This window comes from Microtus ochrogaster, linkage group LG1 (assembly GCF_000317375.1).
Source record: "Microtus ochrogaster isolate Prairie Vole_2 linkage group LG1, MicOch1.0, whole genome shotgun sequence".
Lineage (NCBI taxonomy): Eukaryota > Metazoa > Chordata > Mammalia > Rodentia > Cricetidae > Microtus > Microtus ochrogaster.
The window spans coordinates 9,153,823-9,172,357 of NC_022027.1; the positions used below are offsets into that span (position 1 = coordinate 9,153,823).

Genomic DNA, 18,535 nt, shown 5'->3' on the forward strand with positions numbered 1-18,535 from the left:
GAGAACATGAATGAGTTTTGTTAGCCACAACACACACCTCTATTACCAACACTCAGAACTTCAGAACACAGGCAGAAAGACCAGGATGAGGCCACCTATTAAGGCTCTCTCTAAAAATTCCCCCTAAATTAAAACAAATCAAGAAAGGTCACACTAAAATACACGAAGTAAAAGACAAAGAGCTTACGTAAAAAACGTAAAGAACATATCTGGTGCATGTTTTGTGCTAAAGGATCGTGGAAATGAGAGCACAGATTCCTGTTTGTCCCCCAGGGGTTTCACACAGCAGGAGGAAGGGACTCTTTGTCAGGGGGAGGCCATGATCTGTTCTTACAAATTCCAGAATACCTGTGAACAGCAGACTGACCTCCAGTGATTATACAATCATTAAAATGATGACATCCTTTAATAAAAGAGTAGAGAGTACTCCTTAAAAGGCCACAGTGGGTTTCACATAAATTATGCTCTGTAAGTCAATTTAAATTTTCCCTTAAAAATTAGAAAAGATGGGGTGGGAGAGATGAATCTTCCGATATGTTAATTTTAACCAAGTGTTTGAAAGGAAAGTAATAAAAATGTAGTTTAAAAAAATCATGGAATGATCGCTGGTGGAACATGAGCTCAAAGACTCAGTAATGCAGGGAAGCAAGTCTCCAGGGGCATCGTTTCAGACTATGTCTTTGTCTCTGGGTCTTCTTTTCTTAGACAATGCTTTGATCCACTTGTCAAGCATTGGAAAGACATAGCCCAATATGAAGACCCTATGTAAAGTGTGGGAAAGTAGAGATTCTGTGCAGTCTCCAGGGGAGTGGAGGACAGTGATGAGGTGGTAATTACTTCCTCAAGGAGAGCTCAGGGTATCCGGAGTGACAGTGGGAGGGGAGGTATTGTGAAGCCACCCTGTGAACATGGAGATGCTGATCAAAGCCGATGATCATCTAACTGTGCTCTGTGCTGTGCTAACTGACCACATCTGATATGCCATGAGGTGCTGCACCCCCCATTTCTCTAGCTCCCACATTTTCAAGTTTAACAGAGAGAGCTGGCTGGATGCTGTATTGTACAGGGAACAACAACAAAAAAAAAAGGCGGATTTTTTTTGTAGTTCTGGTTAAGGTACAGCAGGATGGTTATCCCCACCTGTTAATAATCTGTCTGTATAGAATGAAAACAGTTTGTTCCATAATGCTGTGCTTCCTTCAATAGTATGTATATATATATATATATATATATATATATATGATACACACACACACATTTGCTTACTCTAAGAGTTTGATAGATACTAAAACAGCCCTAAAATTTGACATATAAGTGTCTACTATTGTTTATATGTATTTCAGTTGTACGGATAATTTATTTCCTCCTCCTCTCCTCCTCTTCCTCATTCTTTGCGTCTGTTTTGTCCTCTGCATAGATCTAGCTGCCCTTGAACTGTCTATCTTCCCGTCTTGCAGGCTGAGCTCTGGAATTACAGGTGTGTGTCGCCATGCCTGGTTCCCAGTTACTGAAAGCAGTCACGTGACAAAGGCTAGCAGTGGAGTTTTCCCTAGAAAGTGTAGGAGGAAGTGTCTGTTGGTTTAGAGGTGGAATTTGTGCCTACCCGTTCATGCTTTATTTCAGACAGGAATAGTCATAATATACAGCATTAGCCGCTGATGGCTCAGCTCTTTGGCAGTTATTTTGATTTTACGTAATTATTTTTTTTAATTTATTTATTATATATATACTCGCCAGGAGATGGCGCCAGATCTCTTTACAGATGGTTGTGAGCCACCATGTGGTTGCTGGGAATTGAACTCAGGACCTCTGGAAGAGCAGCCAGTGCTCTTAACCTCTGAGCCATCTCTCCAGCCCCCTTATGTAATTATTTTATAGAACAAATATTTTAGAAAATTGCTTTGTTTTTTTCTCTTTTGTTTTGTTTTGTTTTTTCGAGACAGGGTTTCTCTGTGGCTTTGGAGCCTGTCCTGGAACTAGCTCTGTAGACCAGGCTGGTCTCGAACTCCCAGAGATCCGCCTGCCTCTGCCTCCCAAGTGCTGGGATTAAAGGCATGTGCCACCATCGCCCGGCTAGAAAATTGCTTTGAAGCACTAGTTTCCAAATTATGCTTCACAAAAATGTCCTTCAGGGTCAAATTATGAGGCAGATTTTTTTTGAGTGAGTTTCTGAGATGCTATATGGCTTTGTACATCACATCCCTTACATTTTCTCAAGTAGAAGAATTTATCCTTTAGACCCAGGAGTGTTCTCTAGCATGATTTTTCTTTGTGACAGAGAACTCTGAGTATTGTTATATTCTTGGAATCTTCCAATTTCCATTATAACCGATTATTACTGCAGAAGGCTTGGGAGGCAAAGAGGCTCCAACTGACAGAAGTGATAGTTGTGAAATCCAGTGGAAAACCGAGATCCCCATGACAATTTCCCTTCACCTTACAGGGTCTTTGGAGGCTCCAGAGAGGGTCTTTTCTATAGGAAACTATTGCATGTATTACGCAAAGTGAGGAAAATGTAACCGTTCTAACATCACATCTATAGTATACTTCCATTGTGATAAGAAGCAAACATTTCAGGAAAATAACTATGATTTCTCTTCTCCTTTTTAGATATGCAATGATTCCATGGATGTATCTGATATCCAGAATCTTTCCCAGTTCCGACGTTGCCTTCATCTCCTACATCTCCTTGAACTTCATTTTTGGTTTGTGCACCATGCTGATGACTGCCATGCCCCGGCTCTTAGCCATCATTTCCAAAGCCCAGGTGAGTCACTGGCACGGTCCATTTCCAAAGCGCCACAGCTTGGAGAATGGGGGTGTCTGCTATGTACTTTGTTACCATGGTGGCAAAATGACTGACTCACACTACTTAAAGAAGGGAGGGTTTGCTCTGACTCACAGTTTAAGAGGACTTTCACTTTTAATTTAGGGCCTGGCAAAAGCATGTGTAGGAGGAGGCTGTTCACCTCCTGGAGTGCAAGGACAAGCCTGGGGACTAGGTACCCCCTTCAGAGTTCTGCTTTTAGTGACTTCATGCTCAAGATTACAAAATCTTTCAAAAATAGTGCCACCATCTGAGAGCCAAGTTCTCAGCATGTCACCCTGTTGAGTAAAACCCAGTTGAGCTTCCGCCCAGTTGAGTTGCATTTTCTAGGGGAATTCAAGAGATTATGTGAGTGATCTTGTCTTTTAAGTGTAGAAGGAATAATTTGTTGACAGAGGTTTATGTCCTGCCTAATCCTGCAGCCATTCAGCTCCAAGTATTTACATAGAGGCTTAAATCAATTATAAACGGTTTGGACTATTGCTCAGGCTTATTACTAACTAGCTCTTACAACTTAAATTAACCCACAATTCTTAAAATTGTTTAGATTGTGGCTTGGTACCTTTTCTCAGTAGGCATTCTCTTATCTTACTTCTTCTGTGTCTGACTGGTGATGGCTTCTCTGCCTTTCCTCTTCCCCAAATTTTCCTATTCTGGTTGCCCGCCTATACTTCCTGCCTGGCTACTGGCCATTTAGCATTTAAGTAAATCAATATGAGTGACAAATCTTTCAGTGTACAAGAGCATTCTCTCACAGCAGTAATTGATTGCAAAAACTTCTGCAGTGTTGTGGGAGCTACTCTATAGCCATGACAGGACTACTTAGGTATTCATTGCTCTGGGATTCTCAAAGATTCTCAGATGTTGACTTATTGATGGCAGAGGAATGAATACAATAAAGTATGTCAAAGTGTCACTGTGTCCTGGTTTGAAATCTTAAGTAATATGGGACACAGCCCTGTCCACACTCACATGATAGAGTGCCTGAAGAATGGTATCAAAGATTCATGGGATTTATTAGTGTCTTACCATGCATAGAGAAAAACACTGTCCTCAACATGAGCTGTTCTCCAGGTTGAGAATTCCTGTGAAGAAAATGTCTACTAGGCATTAGGGGCAGGCTGAAATCCCTTCTGTGGATGCATCCCATTTATTCCTCCCATTTTCCCTCTACCCTGGCTCCTTAACCAGTCTTCTTTTACCCTTGGCTTCTGCTTTAAGCCGTCATTCCCAGTGTGACTTATAGGAACAGGCTGCAGATGCTGGCTTCTCCTTAGCTCTCATATTTCAGCCCTTTCTTTTTCTGCTTTTTATTCTCACCTCTGAGCATATAATGCTCCTAAGTCCCTACGCTGCCCCCAGGCTCTCTGCTGGCTCAGTAGTTCCCAGGTGTTTGAGCCACAATTTGTAAACCTCATCTGGGAGTGATGCAGTGCTGCTAGTGGAAGGAAAGGCTGCTATTCCCATTTCCAGGGAGAGAGGGGCTGAGGCTTGCCCTAACCGGGGCAGGTTCACTCCTTGTGACTGGGTTCCAGACTTGATAGACTCTCGAATAGTGGCCATCGTTATCTCTTAGTATTGCGCCTCATGTTTGTGTAGAAGCAGCGGAGTATGCAAATATCCATTTTGCATTCAATGAGGGCAATGATCTATCTCAGTGATTTTTTTTACAGATTCAGTTTGACACTAATCTGTATTAATATTCTGAGCCTCTAAATAGACAGCTCGCTGAACAATTAATTGGCTTTAACTTGAGCAGAATATTTAAGTCAGCAGAGGAGGCTTCGAGGCCCTACTCCACCCCATCGATTTCTAATGTGCCACGGTTTGATGAGGATGCCGTAAATTGTGGTGGGAAGGAAACCAGATCCAATACTGATCAAACTGGGAGCAACCCAAAGCCTGGGAAGCTCTAGGAGAACTCAAGAGCAGAAGAGGGGTAAGCCACCTCTCAAAGGAAAAGGAAGGCCAATCACTTGGAGGATTCACCTAAACTAAAGAGGAGGTTAGCTAGCCAGGAGTGTTTTCATCCACGAGACTCTATTAGCATGGCGGATGAAAAGGCATTGTGATCTGTAATTATAGATGGCACTGCTCACCTGGAAGAATCAACAGGCAATGGGTGTTTCCTGGAAAGAAAAATGGTCTGAGTCACTCAGCAATTAGGAATGGAGGGGATTTGGCTGGATTTACTTTGATCCTTCTCTCTTTTTTGCTCCTTAATGTAATAGTGTCTGCTGAATCTATTTAACATTATTAAAATACTCATTCTAATTGACATCAAATGTTCATTTCATGTTAAAAAGCATTATGAACTTGTAAAAGTAGTGAACGATAACAAAAGCAGCCTCTGTGCTCTCAGGTCATAGCCAGAATAACCAGTACCAACCACTGCATATGCCGACTGCAGTGCCAATGCAATGTTTTCCCTTGTTGCCAAAATACTGCTAAAGAATGATGTGTCTTGGGTTCTCAGGCAAGGTCAGGCATGTCTTTTGTCTTGCTGTAACCAAGAAGATGTTAACAGCTTAAAGGCTACAGTTTTTATTGTTTACATATTAATATGTGTCATTTCCTCTATTCCCAAATCAATTGATTTGTCAATCCATGAATCTCTGTGCTTTTTTATTAATTCAGCATTCACACATTGCATAGCCTTTGTTAACACTTGTGTAAAAATAACTGTCTGTTCTTAAAATGAGTTGTAAAAGCATGGATGTCATCATATCTTTTCATTAATTATCAGCTCCCAGGTTCAAAGCTGCCTATCTCAGACTATCACTGATAACAGAAATTCTTTCAGGCAGTACACTAATTGACTCAGGCATAGATCAATGTGATTTTAAATGTACTCTTTTGCTGAGAGACTTGCAGGTAGTTGCCATTTAATGTATTCACCTAGTGAAAATTGGGAGAGATGGCTAGTGGCTCATTCTCTTCCCACAAGGACACTAATTTCATTGTATAGATTTCCTCTCGCTGTCTTCATCTACCCAGAACTACCTTTAAAAGGCCCGACTTTCTAAGCTACCATACTGGGGATAAAAATTCAACACACATATCTTGTGAGGCGTAGAGGTATTCCACCTATAATATTTTGCCCTTGGGTTCCCAAGACTTGTGGTTTTCTCAGGTCGGGATCACAAACTCATTCTGTCACAGTAGCTCCAAAATAGCTCGTTTATTATGGTCCCAATTCTAAAGCATAAAAACCTCCTCTCTACTCTATTAACTTCACCAGGTTCAAATATGGGTGAGACTCAAAAATATATTTCATCCCAACTTCTCTCCAACTGTGAGGCAGTCCAATCAAATACATGGGGCAGTTATAGGACATACATCCCTAGTCCAAAAGGGAGAAGAGGGAGAAAGGAATAATGGGTCCTATCAAACAAAACCTAGTGAGACATACAGTACAGGATCTCAGGAGTAATCCTATCTGGCTCCATGATTGTCTGAGAGTGTTTCTGCATAATGGGGATAGAGCAGACTGGACCAACAGCCTCAACCAATGACAATAGGAAGTTATTACTATATGTCATAAAAATGAAATTGCTTTTAATTTCATCTTTCTCTCCCTTTTACTATGCAGAATTTGCAGAATATCTACGATGTGCTCAAGTGGGTTTTTACTATTTTTCCTCAATTCTGCCTGGGTCAAGGGCTCATAGAACTCTGTTATAATCAGATCAAGTACGATCTGACTCACAACTTTGGCATTGATTCTTATGTGAGCCCCTTTGAGATGAATTTCTTGGGCTGGATCTTCGTGGAGTTGACCTTGCAGGGCACAGTTCTTCTCCTCTTGAGGATTCTGGTACATGGAGACCTTCTACGATGGCCAAGGTATGTCCTGAAGGGCTGATGCTTAATGCCTCTTGACTCTTGAATAAAGAGCGAGGAAAAGTCTATCTGGAGCTTGCAAGGTAGAGGAATGTGCCTTAGTGGCATTACTATGAGTGATTCTAATAAGTTAAAGGTTTTCTGTTTCTTTGTTTAGTGGGTAAGTATGAGTCACCAACTAAATGGAAAGAATTTCCAAAGATAAGGTGCCAACCTTTAAATATTCCTTTCAATTATTTGGTTGTCTCAATTTATATTCCACTTTGAAATTGCTCAACATTTTGGCTACTTTGTAACGCCAAAAGTGAATTTGATTGATACCATAAAACAATTCATTTTTATAACTAATGTGATTAACTTTAGAGTCAGGAAAGTTAGGTGTTAGAGTTAAGTTAGAGTTTAGGTGTAGGACTTCAGTGAAGAAACCACATGACTTTGCCAAACGCAGTTCCTTTTGTTCTTGTTTTTGTTAAGTGAAGAGAATGGTGTGTGTATATAATGCAGATACACCAGGATGATTGCAAAAACACACAGAGACACAGACAGACAGACAGACAGACAGACAGACAGACAGACACACACACACACACACACACACGGTTTAAGGTTAACTGTCAGATAAGGCTTAGTGGTTAAGAGCACTGTCTAGTTCGATTCCCACTACCCATGTGGCAGATCACAATCATCTGTAGCTCTAGGTCTGGGGGATCTCATGCCCTCTTCTAGCTTCCAAGGGCACCAGACACAAACATGATGCATAGATTATACATGCACACAAAACACTCATGCACATCCAATAAATACATATATATTTCTAAAATACATTTGAAATCAACAAGGAAATGTATTTTCTTCTCCAGGTTCTCTGTTTCTCCCCCTCCACTACTTAATGCACTGATCCTCTCTTTGGTTTTGGCCCTCTGATTCCTACTTCAGACAGAGATTCTTCTCAACCCCCATTCCTTTAATTTTATCTCTTTGATTTTCTGAGACAGTCTCTCAATGGGGGGATTCTTTATGGAGAATCTGTTACCACCTTGTCACTAAAGAGTCTATTACAGAGTATAAAGCTCCATTGCTAACATTGGTGGGCAACCCCTTTGTATGTATTGCTTTCTTTTCAATCATTCCATGATGTATTTCTTTACATAATAACCCGAGGCTGCTAAAGTAGTGAACCATTTTGAATACAAATCCCCAAACTCTTCTAAATTTGGACATGATTATTCTGGAATTTGCTGATTTCCCATAGCTGACTAACTCTGGAGTAGAATTTGGAACACCTGTTAAATGTAATTGCTCCTGTGATAATCCTTAATACTTCAGTCCGTTTAAAACCCACAATGGAGAATCCCTCTGGCAGCTTCCAGGATTCTCAATCCTTCTACAGTATCAAAGGAGTTTTCGTCAGTGAAAAGACTTTGTGTTACCTTTACATCATGGAGGACATTAGTTGGGCCCTACTTTAGAACAAGGTTTTTGATATCCACAGCAATTCATTTGTGGTACGTTGATGCAAAGAGCAGGGATCACAGGCACTGTCTACCCTTCTGCTCCCTTATGACTCAGTGTCACAACAATTGTGAGCTCCAATTTGTTATTTTAATCCAGATAGAACTCAGTCACTAATCAGTGCTGAATATGAATAGCCAAGTTTCTCAGCAAGTCCTTCTTAGGGAGAACTATACCAGTTTTATCTCAAAGTGGAGGAGAGTGGGAGAAGCCTGTCCCCTCTCTGGAACCAGATAGAGCTGACTCTTCCCACCTGCACTCCGTGTTACCAGCACATCCTGGGCACTAGGTGTGCTACCCACTCTACTGCTGTACTCTAAGCTGCACTGTTTTCCACCTGCACACCTCCTACTGTCTCATGGTGACAGGTCTCCATTGGCACACAGTCCTGGCCTGATAACAGCCCACATAGGTGTGTTTGTGGGAGGTCTTGCCTCTTTATGTTATAGTATGGAACTTGGCTGTGCTCCCTTAATCCTTAGGTAGGCAGAGTTAGAACAGCCATATAGTCCAGATAGCTGCTGTGATGAATTACTGGGACAGGCCTGCTGTGTCTGCTGCCCACCTGGGCCCTTCTGTTACACTGTGATTGGAGGACAGCTGAGTGGAGGTGGAAGAATTCAGAAGTTGGTTTGTTTGGTTTGTCCTCCACTCATCAGAGTGAGAAGAGTTAAAGAATGTGCCAACTGGTCCCTCCCCGAAGCCCCGAGTTGCTCAGTTTGGGAGATATGATCAATAAACATACATAAAATTTCCAGGTGGTTCTCATGAGGAGAGGGTAGGAATCTTTGATGCAGACCATTGAGTTATCAGCGGAAGGTTAATGTTGATGGTAGCCCTTATCTAATAAAGAGAAATTCTAGTCAAGCAGAAAAGTGTATGATGATCGAGTTTCATAAAATGAATTAACTCATGAATCCCCTTTTGGATTGCTAAGTTGAATACTTCCCACGTTTTCTATGCCCTCCATACTTTCTGCTCCTAAGTAATCACCCTCTGGATAGCTGTCACTCACATGTTTTTTTTCTCGTTTGATTAATTTTATATGTCTTCAAATATTATGTAAGTGACATCAGATCCTTCTGAGGATCTAACCATCTTTTCTCATCTGTATTATATGTGCAATGAATCATACATATTTTTGTAAAATGATAATTTTAGATGTGGAAAACTAACACTGATTAATTCTTTGGCATGACTCCCCAGGACTGACAGTGAATGGTTTCTCTTAGCTATAACTATAGTGCTCTTTTAGTGCTATTAACTCTAGTATTTCATTCTTTTGAAATAATTTGAGAGTTGTAAAAAATGTTTTAAAAATGCCCCTCTTTCTTTGAATAGATATTATATGCTATATAACCACATATCACACTGAAAACAGGGAAATTGATGGGAGTGTAATATGAACAGTGTGCCTGGTTTGTACCTAATCATTAAAATGCAGACATGTTATAGTTTGCTAGAGAAATGAAAATTTACTTGAAAGATAAAATACCCAGATGGAAATCCTAATGAGGACCTACCAGCCCAGATTCAGAGCAAACCAGTTAGATGCAAAGATTAGTTGTACTCAACTGGCAAATATCAAATATCTGTTGAATGCTATATGCAAGATGTGCAAAAAACTTTCTGTTTAACTCTTTTATGCAATCCAATTTATATTTTAAGTTTAATTATTGGGTACTTTTCTATATAAGGTATATACACAATCTATTTTGTTAAATATTTAATAAATGGTTTACTACCAAAATACCTATATAAGTTAGTATTTTATAGTAATGTGATCAATATTTTTGGCACTTATCATGAGGCCTGGCATGACTTACTTCATTATCCCCCAAATTAAAAACTTCCCCTAGCGTTGACATCTCACAGGTTCTTCTGGTAACAAGAATATGTCATTTGATAGTGGAAAGGAGTTGACTTTCCCTGGTAATTGGGATGATAGAGCTAAGATGCCCTGACGGTGGATGCTCTGAGGGCTCCGTCTTCTGTCTCCACAGGGGTCACTTGGGGACAATCTCAGGACTGTTCCAAGAGGAACAGTCTGTCTTATCTTAACTCTGTCTTTATCTTCCCAGGGTCCACTTTGCCCCTCAGGACACGGTCAAGTCTGCTAAGGACATAGATGTTGAAAAGGAGCAAATGAGGGTGCTTGAAGGAAAGACCGGAGGAGACATTCTTGTGTTGTGCAACCTCAATAAGAGCTACAGAAGTGTTTTCAGGCGGAAGACCACTGCTGTGCATGACCTTAGTCTGGCCATACCACGAGGCGAGGTATCAGCTGCAGTGCTTACCCATTTCTCTTGGGAACCTGGGAACTCTGGCTGTAGTTCTGTCTGGGATAGTCTTAGAATATCTGAAATCACAACAAAAAGCAGCCCCTGCATTCTAGAGATTCCCACCACGTCACAGAGATAAAGTTGGAGACAGGATCTCAGTGTAATGGAAATTTGCTGACTGATTCAAATTTTATTTTGTTTTATGATTCTTTAAATTTGTGTAGCTGGGGTTTTTAAGTGTCATTTGACTTTTGGGATGACTTTATTAAGTACAAATATTTTAAAAAATCCAGTTGAAGGAACCCACTTCTTCCATTTATTTAACCTGCAGTTTTCCTTGAGTTAAATCCATCTAGAACACTGGTCCTCAACCTTCCTAATTCTGAGACCCTTTAATATAGTTCCTTGTGTTGTGGTGTTATGGTGTTTATCAACCATAAAATTAATTTTTTGATACTTCATAACTGTTATGAATTGTAATGTAAATATCTGATATGCAGGATATTTGATATACAACTCCAAAGGGGTCAAGACCCACTGGTTGAGAACCACTGTTCTAGAAGCGTGCTATTCTAGAGGGTTAAAGATTGCACATACCACAGCAGCTATGGAGAAATCTTCAATCAGAACTGGCAGAAGCTGTATAAACTAACCCTTCTTTGGACTCAATCCATAAAGGGAAATCAATCCTGGAAATGATTATCTTTAATTAACTGTTAGAAATAAAGAGGCACCTTGCATGCTTGGAGAAACCCAGTGGTTATATGGCTCTTTTATTGCTAGCCATGCTCTCCTGCTGAGCAAATAATCCAGACACGAGTACTCTGGGGTACACAGGAGCCCAGAGACCCAGGTAAAGCAATTTAGGAGTGACCTAGATTAGAACCATGATTTCTAGGACAACTGGACAAAATGTTAAGGAATGTTTCCTAGCTATTGTTTCTACTGATATTTTGCCAGCTCTGTGATCTAACATTATTGAATTTTGAATTAAAGTTAAATCAATTTAAATCAATATTAATTTTCTTACTATCTATCCATGGCTGTTTTAAGCCAAGGAGAAGAAAGAGAGAGAGAAAGAAGGGAAGGAAGGAAGGAAGGAAGGAAGGAAGGAAGGAAGGAAGGAAGGAAGGAAGGAAGGAAGGAAGGGAAATGAAGGAAGCAAGTAAGCAAGCCAGCCTTGGAAGTAGGCATGATGTTTTTCAAATTTGAAGTTTCTTTTGGGATGTTTGTTGTCAGTGTTACAATCAACTGAAGAAGAAGAGGAAAAAAAAATCTCAGTTCAGATCAGTTGCGACAGTTTCCATTGCTTCAGGCCTGTGATGGTCCACCTCATGAAGATAGGAAAGCATTCTGAGAGAAGCTGCTCACCTCATGAGCAGATACTAAAAAGATAGGAAGGGAAGGACCAAGTTCCAATATCCCGCAAGAGCTTAATATCACTGATCAAAAATGGCAATTAGGCACAGCTCCTGTGTAATTCCAAGTCTGGAGGGCACATCTGTAGCCCATGAGTCTTGAGAGACTTTCAGGATCCAAACTGTAGTGTGATCTCCTTTCTAAGATTTTTATGCACAGCACAGTTTGGTTGCCTAGATGGACAGCGCCTTGTAAGAACCTGTGAAGAAAACAGAGATGACTGAGATGTGCGTCCCTGTCCCTCTAAGAATCAACGAGCTGTTTGGAAACTAGAACACCATAAGCAAATATATTATCCTGTGTTTTGAGTGGGTTAGAAATTGCCAGAGTTGTAGGCTTTAGTGATGTACAGCAGGAGTGTGGAAGACTGTTACCACAATGACATGGTTAGCTCGGGCTCTAAAGCAGAGATGTGGTCTGGACAGGCTGATAGGATATCTTAAGTCTCAGGCGTGGTAGGCCTGATAGAAGTGACACAAGGCAGGTCTGGCATGAGATGGACCCCTAAAATGGATGGGGAGGAGACCCAGTGGTGGGGAAGAAATATGACTGAGGCACATGGTGATTAAAGTTATTGACATTGTCCAGAGGCACATACTGAAGGTAAGTAATATGTGGGCATGAAGGCAAAACACAGAAACAATCACTGCGCACGATCTGCATGTGGAGGAAGCTAGATGGTGTGAAATTAGCACTCAGACATGAGAAAATGTGCTTTGGAAGATTGGCGTTCCAAGGAGGAGTCTCAGGCACATCGTACCAGAAGTACAAAACAGGTACCCAGTCTAGAGAATGGGTTTAGAAAGCCGTTTTCACATAGAGTGTAAGATAAGATTGAAGAAAGAAACAGGTTGACTGTCAAAGTATGAAATTGGAGGTTGTTTCCTTATTTATTACCAGGATTCTCTTAGGCTTTGAGTATAAATTGAATTTACAGCCTCTTTGATGGAAAAATAAAGGCATCTAGCTACCAACAAGATCTATTATCTACCTAGTTGTCATCTATTTATCTATCCATCATCATCTTCAATCAGTCTCTATATAATTGTCATCTATTATCTATCAGTTATCATCTATCTGCCATCTGGTAATCAATTTTCTATCATTTATTTAACTTTTTACCCACCCATCTCCATATTTATCCACCCATTTCCATCTCTCTCTATATATATATCTATATCTATCTATCTATCTATCTATCTATCTATCTATCTATCTATCTATCTATCTATCTATCTATCTATCTATCTATATCTGTACGTGTAGGTTACTCAGAGTGGAAATAGACTAGTTTTAGAAAATATACAAAAATGGAACCAGAGGGAAAGCAACTTCTGCAGTGACAGAACTTCCAAAGATGTTACCATAATTATCTCTGCATAATTTGGATTATTGTTACTTACTACTCATTCTGTTAAGTTTTATATACCCAAATTCATCTTTCTTTAAATTAGTGCTGATGTTTTCATGCACAACTGCCACAAAAGTATTTGAAGCATAAAGTGCCTTTTTACAGTAGCGTGTTCCACACTGTTACAACATCACATGTCAGAAGTGTCAGTATACTGTCAAAGCAAAGTGTATAATATTGATTACACTCCATACTTTGTGTCTAACTTCATGTTTTCTTCTTAGTGCTTTGGGCTCCTTGGAGTGAATGGCGCTGGGAAGAGCACAACATTCAAAATTCTGACTGGTGAAATTCCACCAAGTTCAGGCTATGCCGTCGTCAGAACTCCTCAGGGGTATGATTCAGATTTAATCATTTTCTTGCCACTTATGATGATATCAAGTTCAGGGAACTCCCAGTATCCCCTCAAGTCTGTGAAAATAAACTTAGAAACACTATTTTCCTCCAGTCTCATTTTCTGTTTGCCAGTTACCCAAAGGGGTGACTAAATCTCCCAGTGTCAGTATCAGGGACCGGAGCTCAACCCTTGTAGCCAAGAAGACAAGGTATTTTTCTCAGTCTTAAAATCTGTTGTTAACATATGCATCATGCCTGCCATTTTTAATTGAAGTATGCTGACATTCTTGTGTGTTTGCATATAGTTTTGGCTGTTATCTATGTGTTCACATGCATCTGGTTTCGGCTATAATCTATAAGTGTAGAAAGATGCACCATGTCCATTTAGCAGAACAATAGAACTAGGTTCTCCCTTACTGCCTATGCCCTAGCTAGCCACAGATTTTTGGCCCAATTAATGCTACAAGTTGATTGGCATGAGATCTCATTTTTGTTTGTACATTACACACTTTTGCCTGATATGCCTTTTGTTTTTTTAAAAATAGTATTATTATTATTATTATTGTCTATTTATTGAAGTAGAAATTCTTAATTATATTCCTGTAATGAATCATATATATGTGTGTGTGTGTGTGTGTGTGTAGTCTCAGCAGTTATAGCGAACTTAATTTTGTTCCCTTGTTTTACTTGTGGCTTTTTGAACCTTGAGTAGTATAAGGGTTGTAACTCTTGAGGAGAAAGGTTTCCCCAGTGCAAATGTTACAGCTCTGAAGAAAAAGGTATCCTGGCAGTTGGTAACCAAAGTCACACTGCATAAGAAACCTCACACAAGAATTTATTAAGAAAGGCACAAGAGGGTGACTGCCTCTGCTCCAGAGAGAAGCAGCAAAAAAGTCTGAGCAAGAAGCAGGCTTTATGTTGGTTTTATTTGGGGGGGTGGGGTGGGGATTCTATGATGGCCTGGGATTGGTGGGATTTTGTGGCCTGATTTTGGGGTTTATTTCTGTAGGGCAGAGCTTGGCAGTCTGCATATTGAGGCACTGGGAACTGCTGTTAAGGCTGTTAGAGAGTAGTCTGGGTGGAGTTGTGCTGGCAACTCATGCACCTCAAGGGGTTGAGCTTGGCCTTTAAAGTAGTCTGTGTGGGGTGGCCATTAACTAGCATTCCTTAAGGGACTTACAAGTAGCTCTTCCCTTTCTGAGGTCATAAAGCTGTTACCTGTCTTTTCCAAAGGTTCATCATTTTAATGTATTTAATTTATATTGGAATCTTTTGTATAGCTGAAATATAATTTATTTTCTATCTGAATACTACCCCAAATCTTCTCTCTACAAAATTCCTTTGTTCTCTAGTCAGCATCCCCTGACTGGATCCCCTGACTGTCACACTGGGTCCTTGTTTGTGCTGGGTATTTGGCCTCAACTGCATTGCTCCCAGGAACATCTCAATGTAGCTCTTCCTCTTCCTTCTCCCTTAGTTTTTATGTGGACTCTTTGACTGAGTCTAGGAACCAAAGTAGTACCAGGCAGATCAGTAGGAGAGTATCATAGAAGTTTTTATTTTTTGTTTTAGTTGACAATAGATTCTTCTCTCCTACAATACATTCCAACTACAGTTTCTACTCTCTCAACTTCTCCAAGTTCCCCCTCCAACCTCCTCTCTCCCCCAGATCTACTCCCCTTCCATTTCCCTTCAAAAAATAAAAATAAAAAAAACTGGCCTCCAAAAGACAACTACCAAACGTAAGAAAACAAGATACAATAAGGCAAGGCAAAACCTTCCTATCTAGTTTGGACAATTTGACCAGGACAAAGAGTCAGAAACATACATGCTCCTACAAAAAACACAAAAAGTTCCACAAAAACACCATATACCCAGAGGACCTGATGCAGACCCTGTAGGCCCATTGCTTTCTGCTTCAGTGTCTGTGAGGCTGTATGAGCCCTGCTTACTTGATTCAGTGAACTGTGTTCTCCTGGTGTCTTCTATCCCCTCGGATCCCTATAGTCTTTCTCCCCTCTTCTGTGAGGTACCCAGAGCTCCAAGAGGAACGACCTGATGGAGTCCTCCAATACAGCCGCTCTTTCTGCATAATGTCTGAATGTGGGTCTCTACACCCAGAGGAAGCTTCTCTGATGATGACTAGTCAAGGCACTAAGCTATGACTATAGCAGATATAATTAAGAATCATTTCATTGATTTTTATTTTTGGTCAGCTATGTTTGGTTCTTTTATATGGACAGAAAGATCTTCAGAAAAATACAACATCTGAAGAAGTGACACATAGAACGATTTTATACATTTTAAACAAAAATTGTTAAGTTTGTTAAGTAATAAATTAATTGTTAAATTTATAAAGGACAGAACAGAGGAATCTCTATCATAGTAGAGTATGCTCTAAATTTGGCACTGAGAGATATGTGGGCTTGCGAAGCCTAGCGGAAGATAAGGGCTGCAGGCTTGGGCTTTGTTAGTCAGCCCATGACAGTCCCGGTGTCCAGTCTCTGGTGATGTAGGGTATTTCATTTCTTTCTTTTCTTCCTCTCTCCCTTGCTCCCTCCCTCCCTTCCTCCCTCTCTCCCTTCTTCCCTCCCTCCCTTCCTCCCTTCCTCCCTTCCTCCCTTCCTTCCTCCCTTCCTCCTTTTCTTTTTATCTAGCTGTGGCTGATGAAGGTAGACATAGTAAACCAGATGTCCTTTTCTTCAGCCACCTTTTCTTAGGAGCTTTCCACTAAAGTGACGGATATACACACCTATGTTAGTTTGGTGTGCTTTGCCCTACTGTCCACTAGATTGTCTACTGTTACCAGAGTACCCTTCCTAATCCTTCTTCAAATTATTTTCAATATTTTAGGGACTTCTTTGCTTCATATTTCAATTCAAACTCAACATTTTGATGATAGTTGTATCAACTTTTATTGCAATTTGAGGCAAAATAATTTCTTTGTAATACTTTGTCGTCATCATCTTAGACTATGGTGTGTAGTGACATTCATTCAAGCCAGTTTAGAAACTCCGGTTCTTCTGTTCTTGAAATTTTCCTGATGGAGTCCTTGCAATATCTTTTACTTTACTGATCCAAGCAACTTGACCTTGACGGGAGGCGTATTTTCTCTTCTCTGCATGACCATTTCATTTTGGTTTGATTTTTCTCATGAACTGTCATTTCTCTAGCTTACCCTAGAACTGAGTTATATGGGTTTATTCATCCCCATTTTCCTATCTTCCTTAACATCTTCCTGTCTAGCATGGTCTCTGTACCTTCAACCCTCTCTGTATGTATAACATTAAAGCCGGCCTTCAGTGCCGGCCAGGCTCCTCATCGTATGGCATACAGAGACTTTTCTACCCACAACCTTGTAGAACTTGGTGCTGGTCCTGATTCTGCCAGTCCAGTGAGGAAAATGCACACCTTACTATTCATCCCGAGAGATATTCCCAGCTTCTTTTGATGAGGAGCGATACTTTGCCCTAACCCAAAATCTAGGGGATCTCAATTTGAATTTGAATTTGTTCTCCCCTTCTACCACAGCCATAAAGGACTTTTGGGTCTTTTCTTCCTCGTAGGGACCAGATGTGTGGCTATTTTCATGGAATTCAAATGTAGAAGGCAGACATGAGTGGTCTTAAGCACTGCCTCTTTAATTTTCTTCATTTCTGACTCACGGGGCACTTAAATGAATGTGATTATTTATTATAAAAATGATGATGCAATGAATATGGAAAATAATTCACTTATCACATGTTTTAGATTAGAGGAAGAAAGCTTTGTGTCTGTAATTCCCTAGCAGAATTTTAATTGACTTCACACTGCACATAGGTTTTTGAATAATAGTGTATTTTTCTCTTCTACAGATTGATAGATATATTACACATCAAAAGAGTCTTCAATGAAAACCCTTTATATTTTTATTTGATGGCAGTATTTCAATATATTTAATATTATTACTTGAGAAATATGTTGATACTTAAAACATTTGAAATTTAATTAATAGATTTATAGAATCTAACTTTCCTGTCTTAAGGACAGAGTATGCATTTATACTTTGCTAGTCAGATCCAATACATGAAAACAACATTCCTAATAAAATCTATCTAAGAACAGAAAGTCAAATTTATTCAGACTCATGTATGCCAAGCTGGTTTTACATACCATTTATCATTCTAAAATGGGACCTACCTATATGAAACTGAAAATCCCTTGAGGATTAGGGTGTTGATTTCCCTACCTATGGCCACAGAATTAAGAAGTAAAGCATTTTTTTGTTGTTATTGTTTGTGGTGGAATCTTATTATTTATTCTCTCTAATTTGCCTATTTACAAGACTATATGGACAAAAGAGCCAGAATTTAAAAGGGAATAAGAAAACATAAGGTTTACTTTTTCATCCCTGGAACACTGACTCCATTCTTTATTATTTCATTCCATCATTTGTGAAATAATTGGAAAATGAAATTCAAATAACTGCTCTTGAAAGGAAGAATAAATTTGCATTCACATAATGGTCTGTAAGTCTCTTATTATGCTACATATCTGTGTAATTAGTTTAATTATAACTAAATCACACTTGCATTAATTATATTTTTAACCTTGATTATTTGTAATGTTAATTGCACATTGGTATTCAAAGAATTAAGCAGGTAATTAGTAGCACAATAGAATTTGTAATGATCCAGAATGCTGGAGTACCCCTTCCTGCCCATGGAGTCAGGCACTGATTGCTGTGCAACTGAAACACAGGGACCCAGACGTTCACTGGAGTAGGGCTTTTTTTTGTTGTTGTTTCTTTCTGTGGTTACTTTATGAGGAACAATCTTTTTTTTCTGTTTTGGTGTTTGATTTATTAATTTCCACAAGTGAATAAATGATCTCACATTTGAGATCGTGTGTTGTTCCCCTCTCTCT

General features: G+C 39.8%; 1 protein-coding gene across 1 annotated transcript in view; it reads left to right on the forward strand.

The window, feature by feature from the left end:
• The window catches only part of Abca13 (ATP binding cassette subfamily A member 13), a 397,315-nt gene that overhangs the window by 296,100 nt on the left and 82,680 nt on the right, over positions 1 to 18,535 (forward strand). Inside the window, exons 52-55 of the mRNA XM_013350751.1 lie at positions 2,611 to 2,767; positions 6,420 to 6,673; positions 10,264 to 10,459; positions 13,519 to 13,628. Coding sequence (XP_013206205.1) covers positions 2,611 to 2,767; positions 6,420 to 6,673; positions 10,264 to 10,459; positions 13,519 to 13,628 — 717 coding nt within the window. The remainder of the gene's footprint in view (positions 1 to 2,610; positions 2,768 to 6,419; positions 6,674 to 10,263; positions 10,460 to 13,518; positions 13,629 to 18,535) is intronic.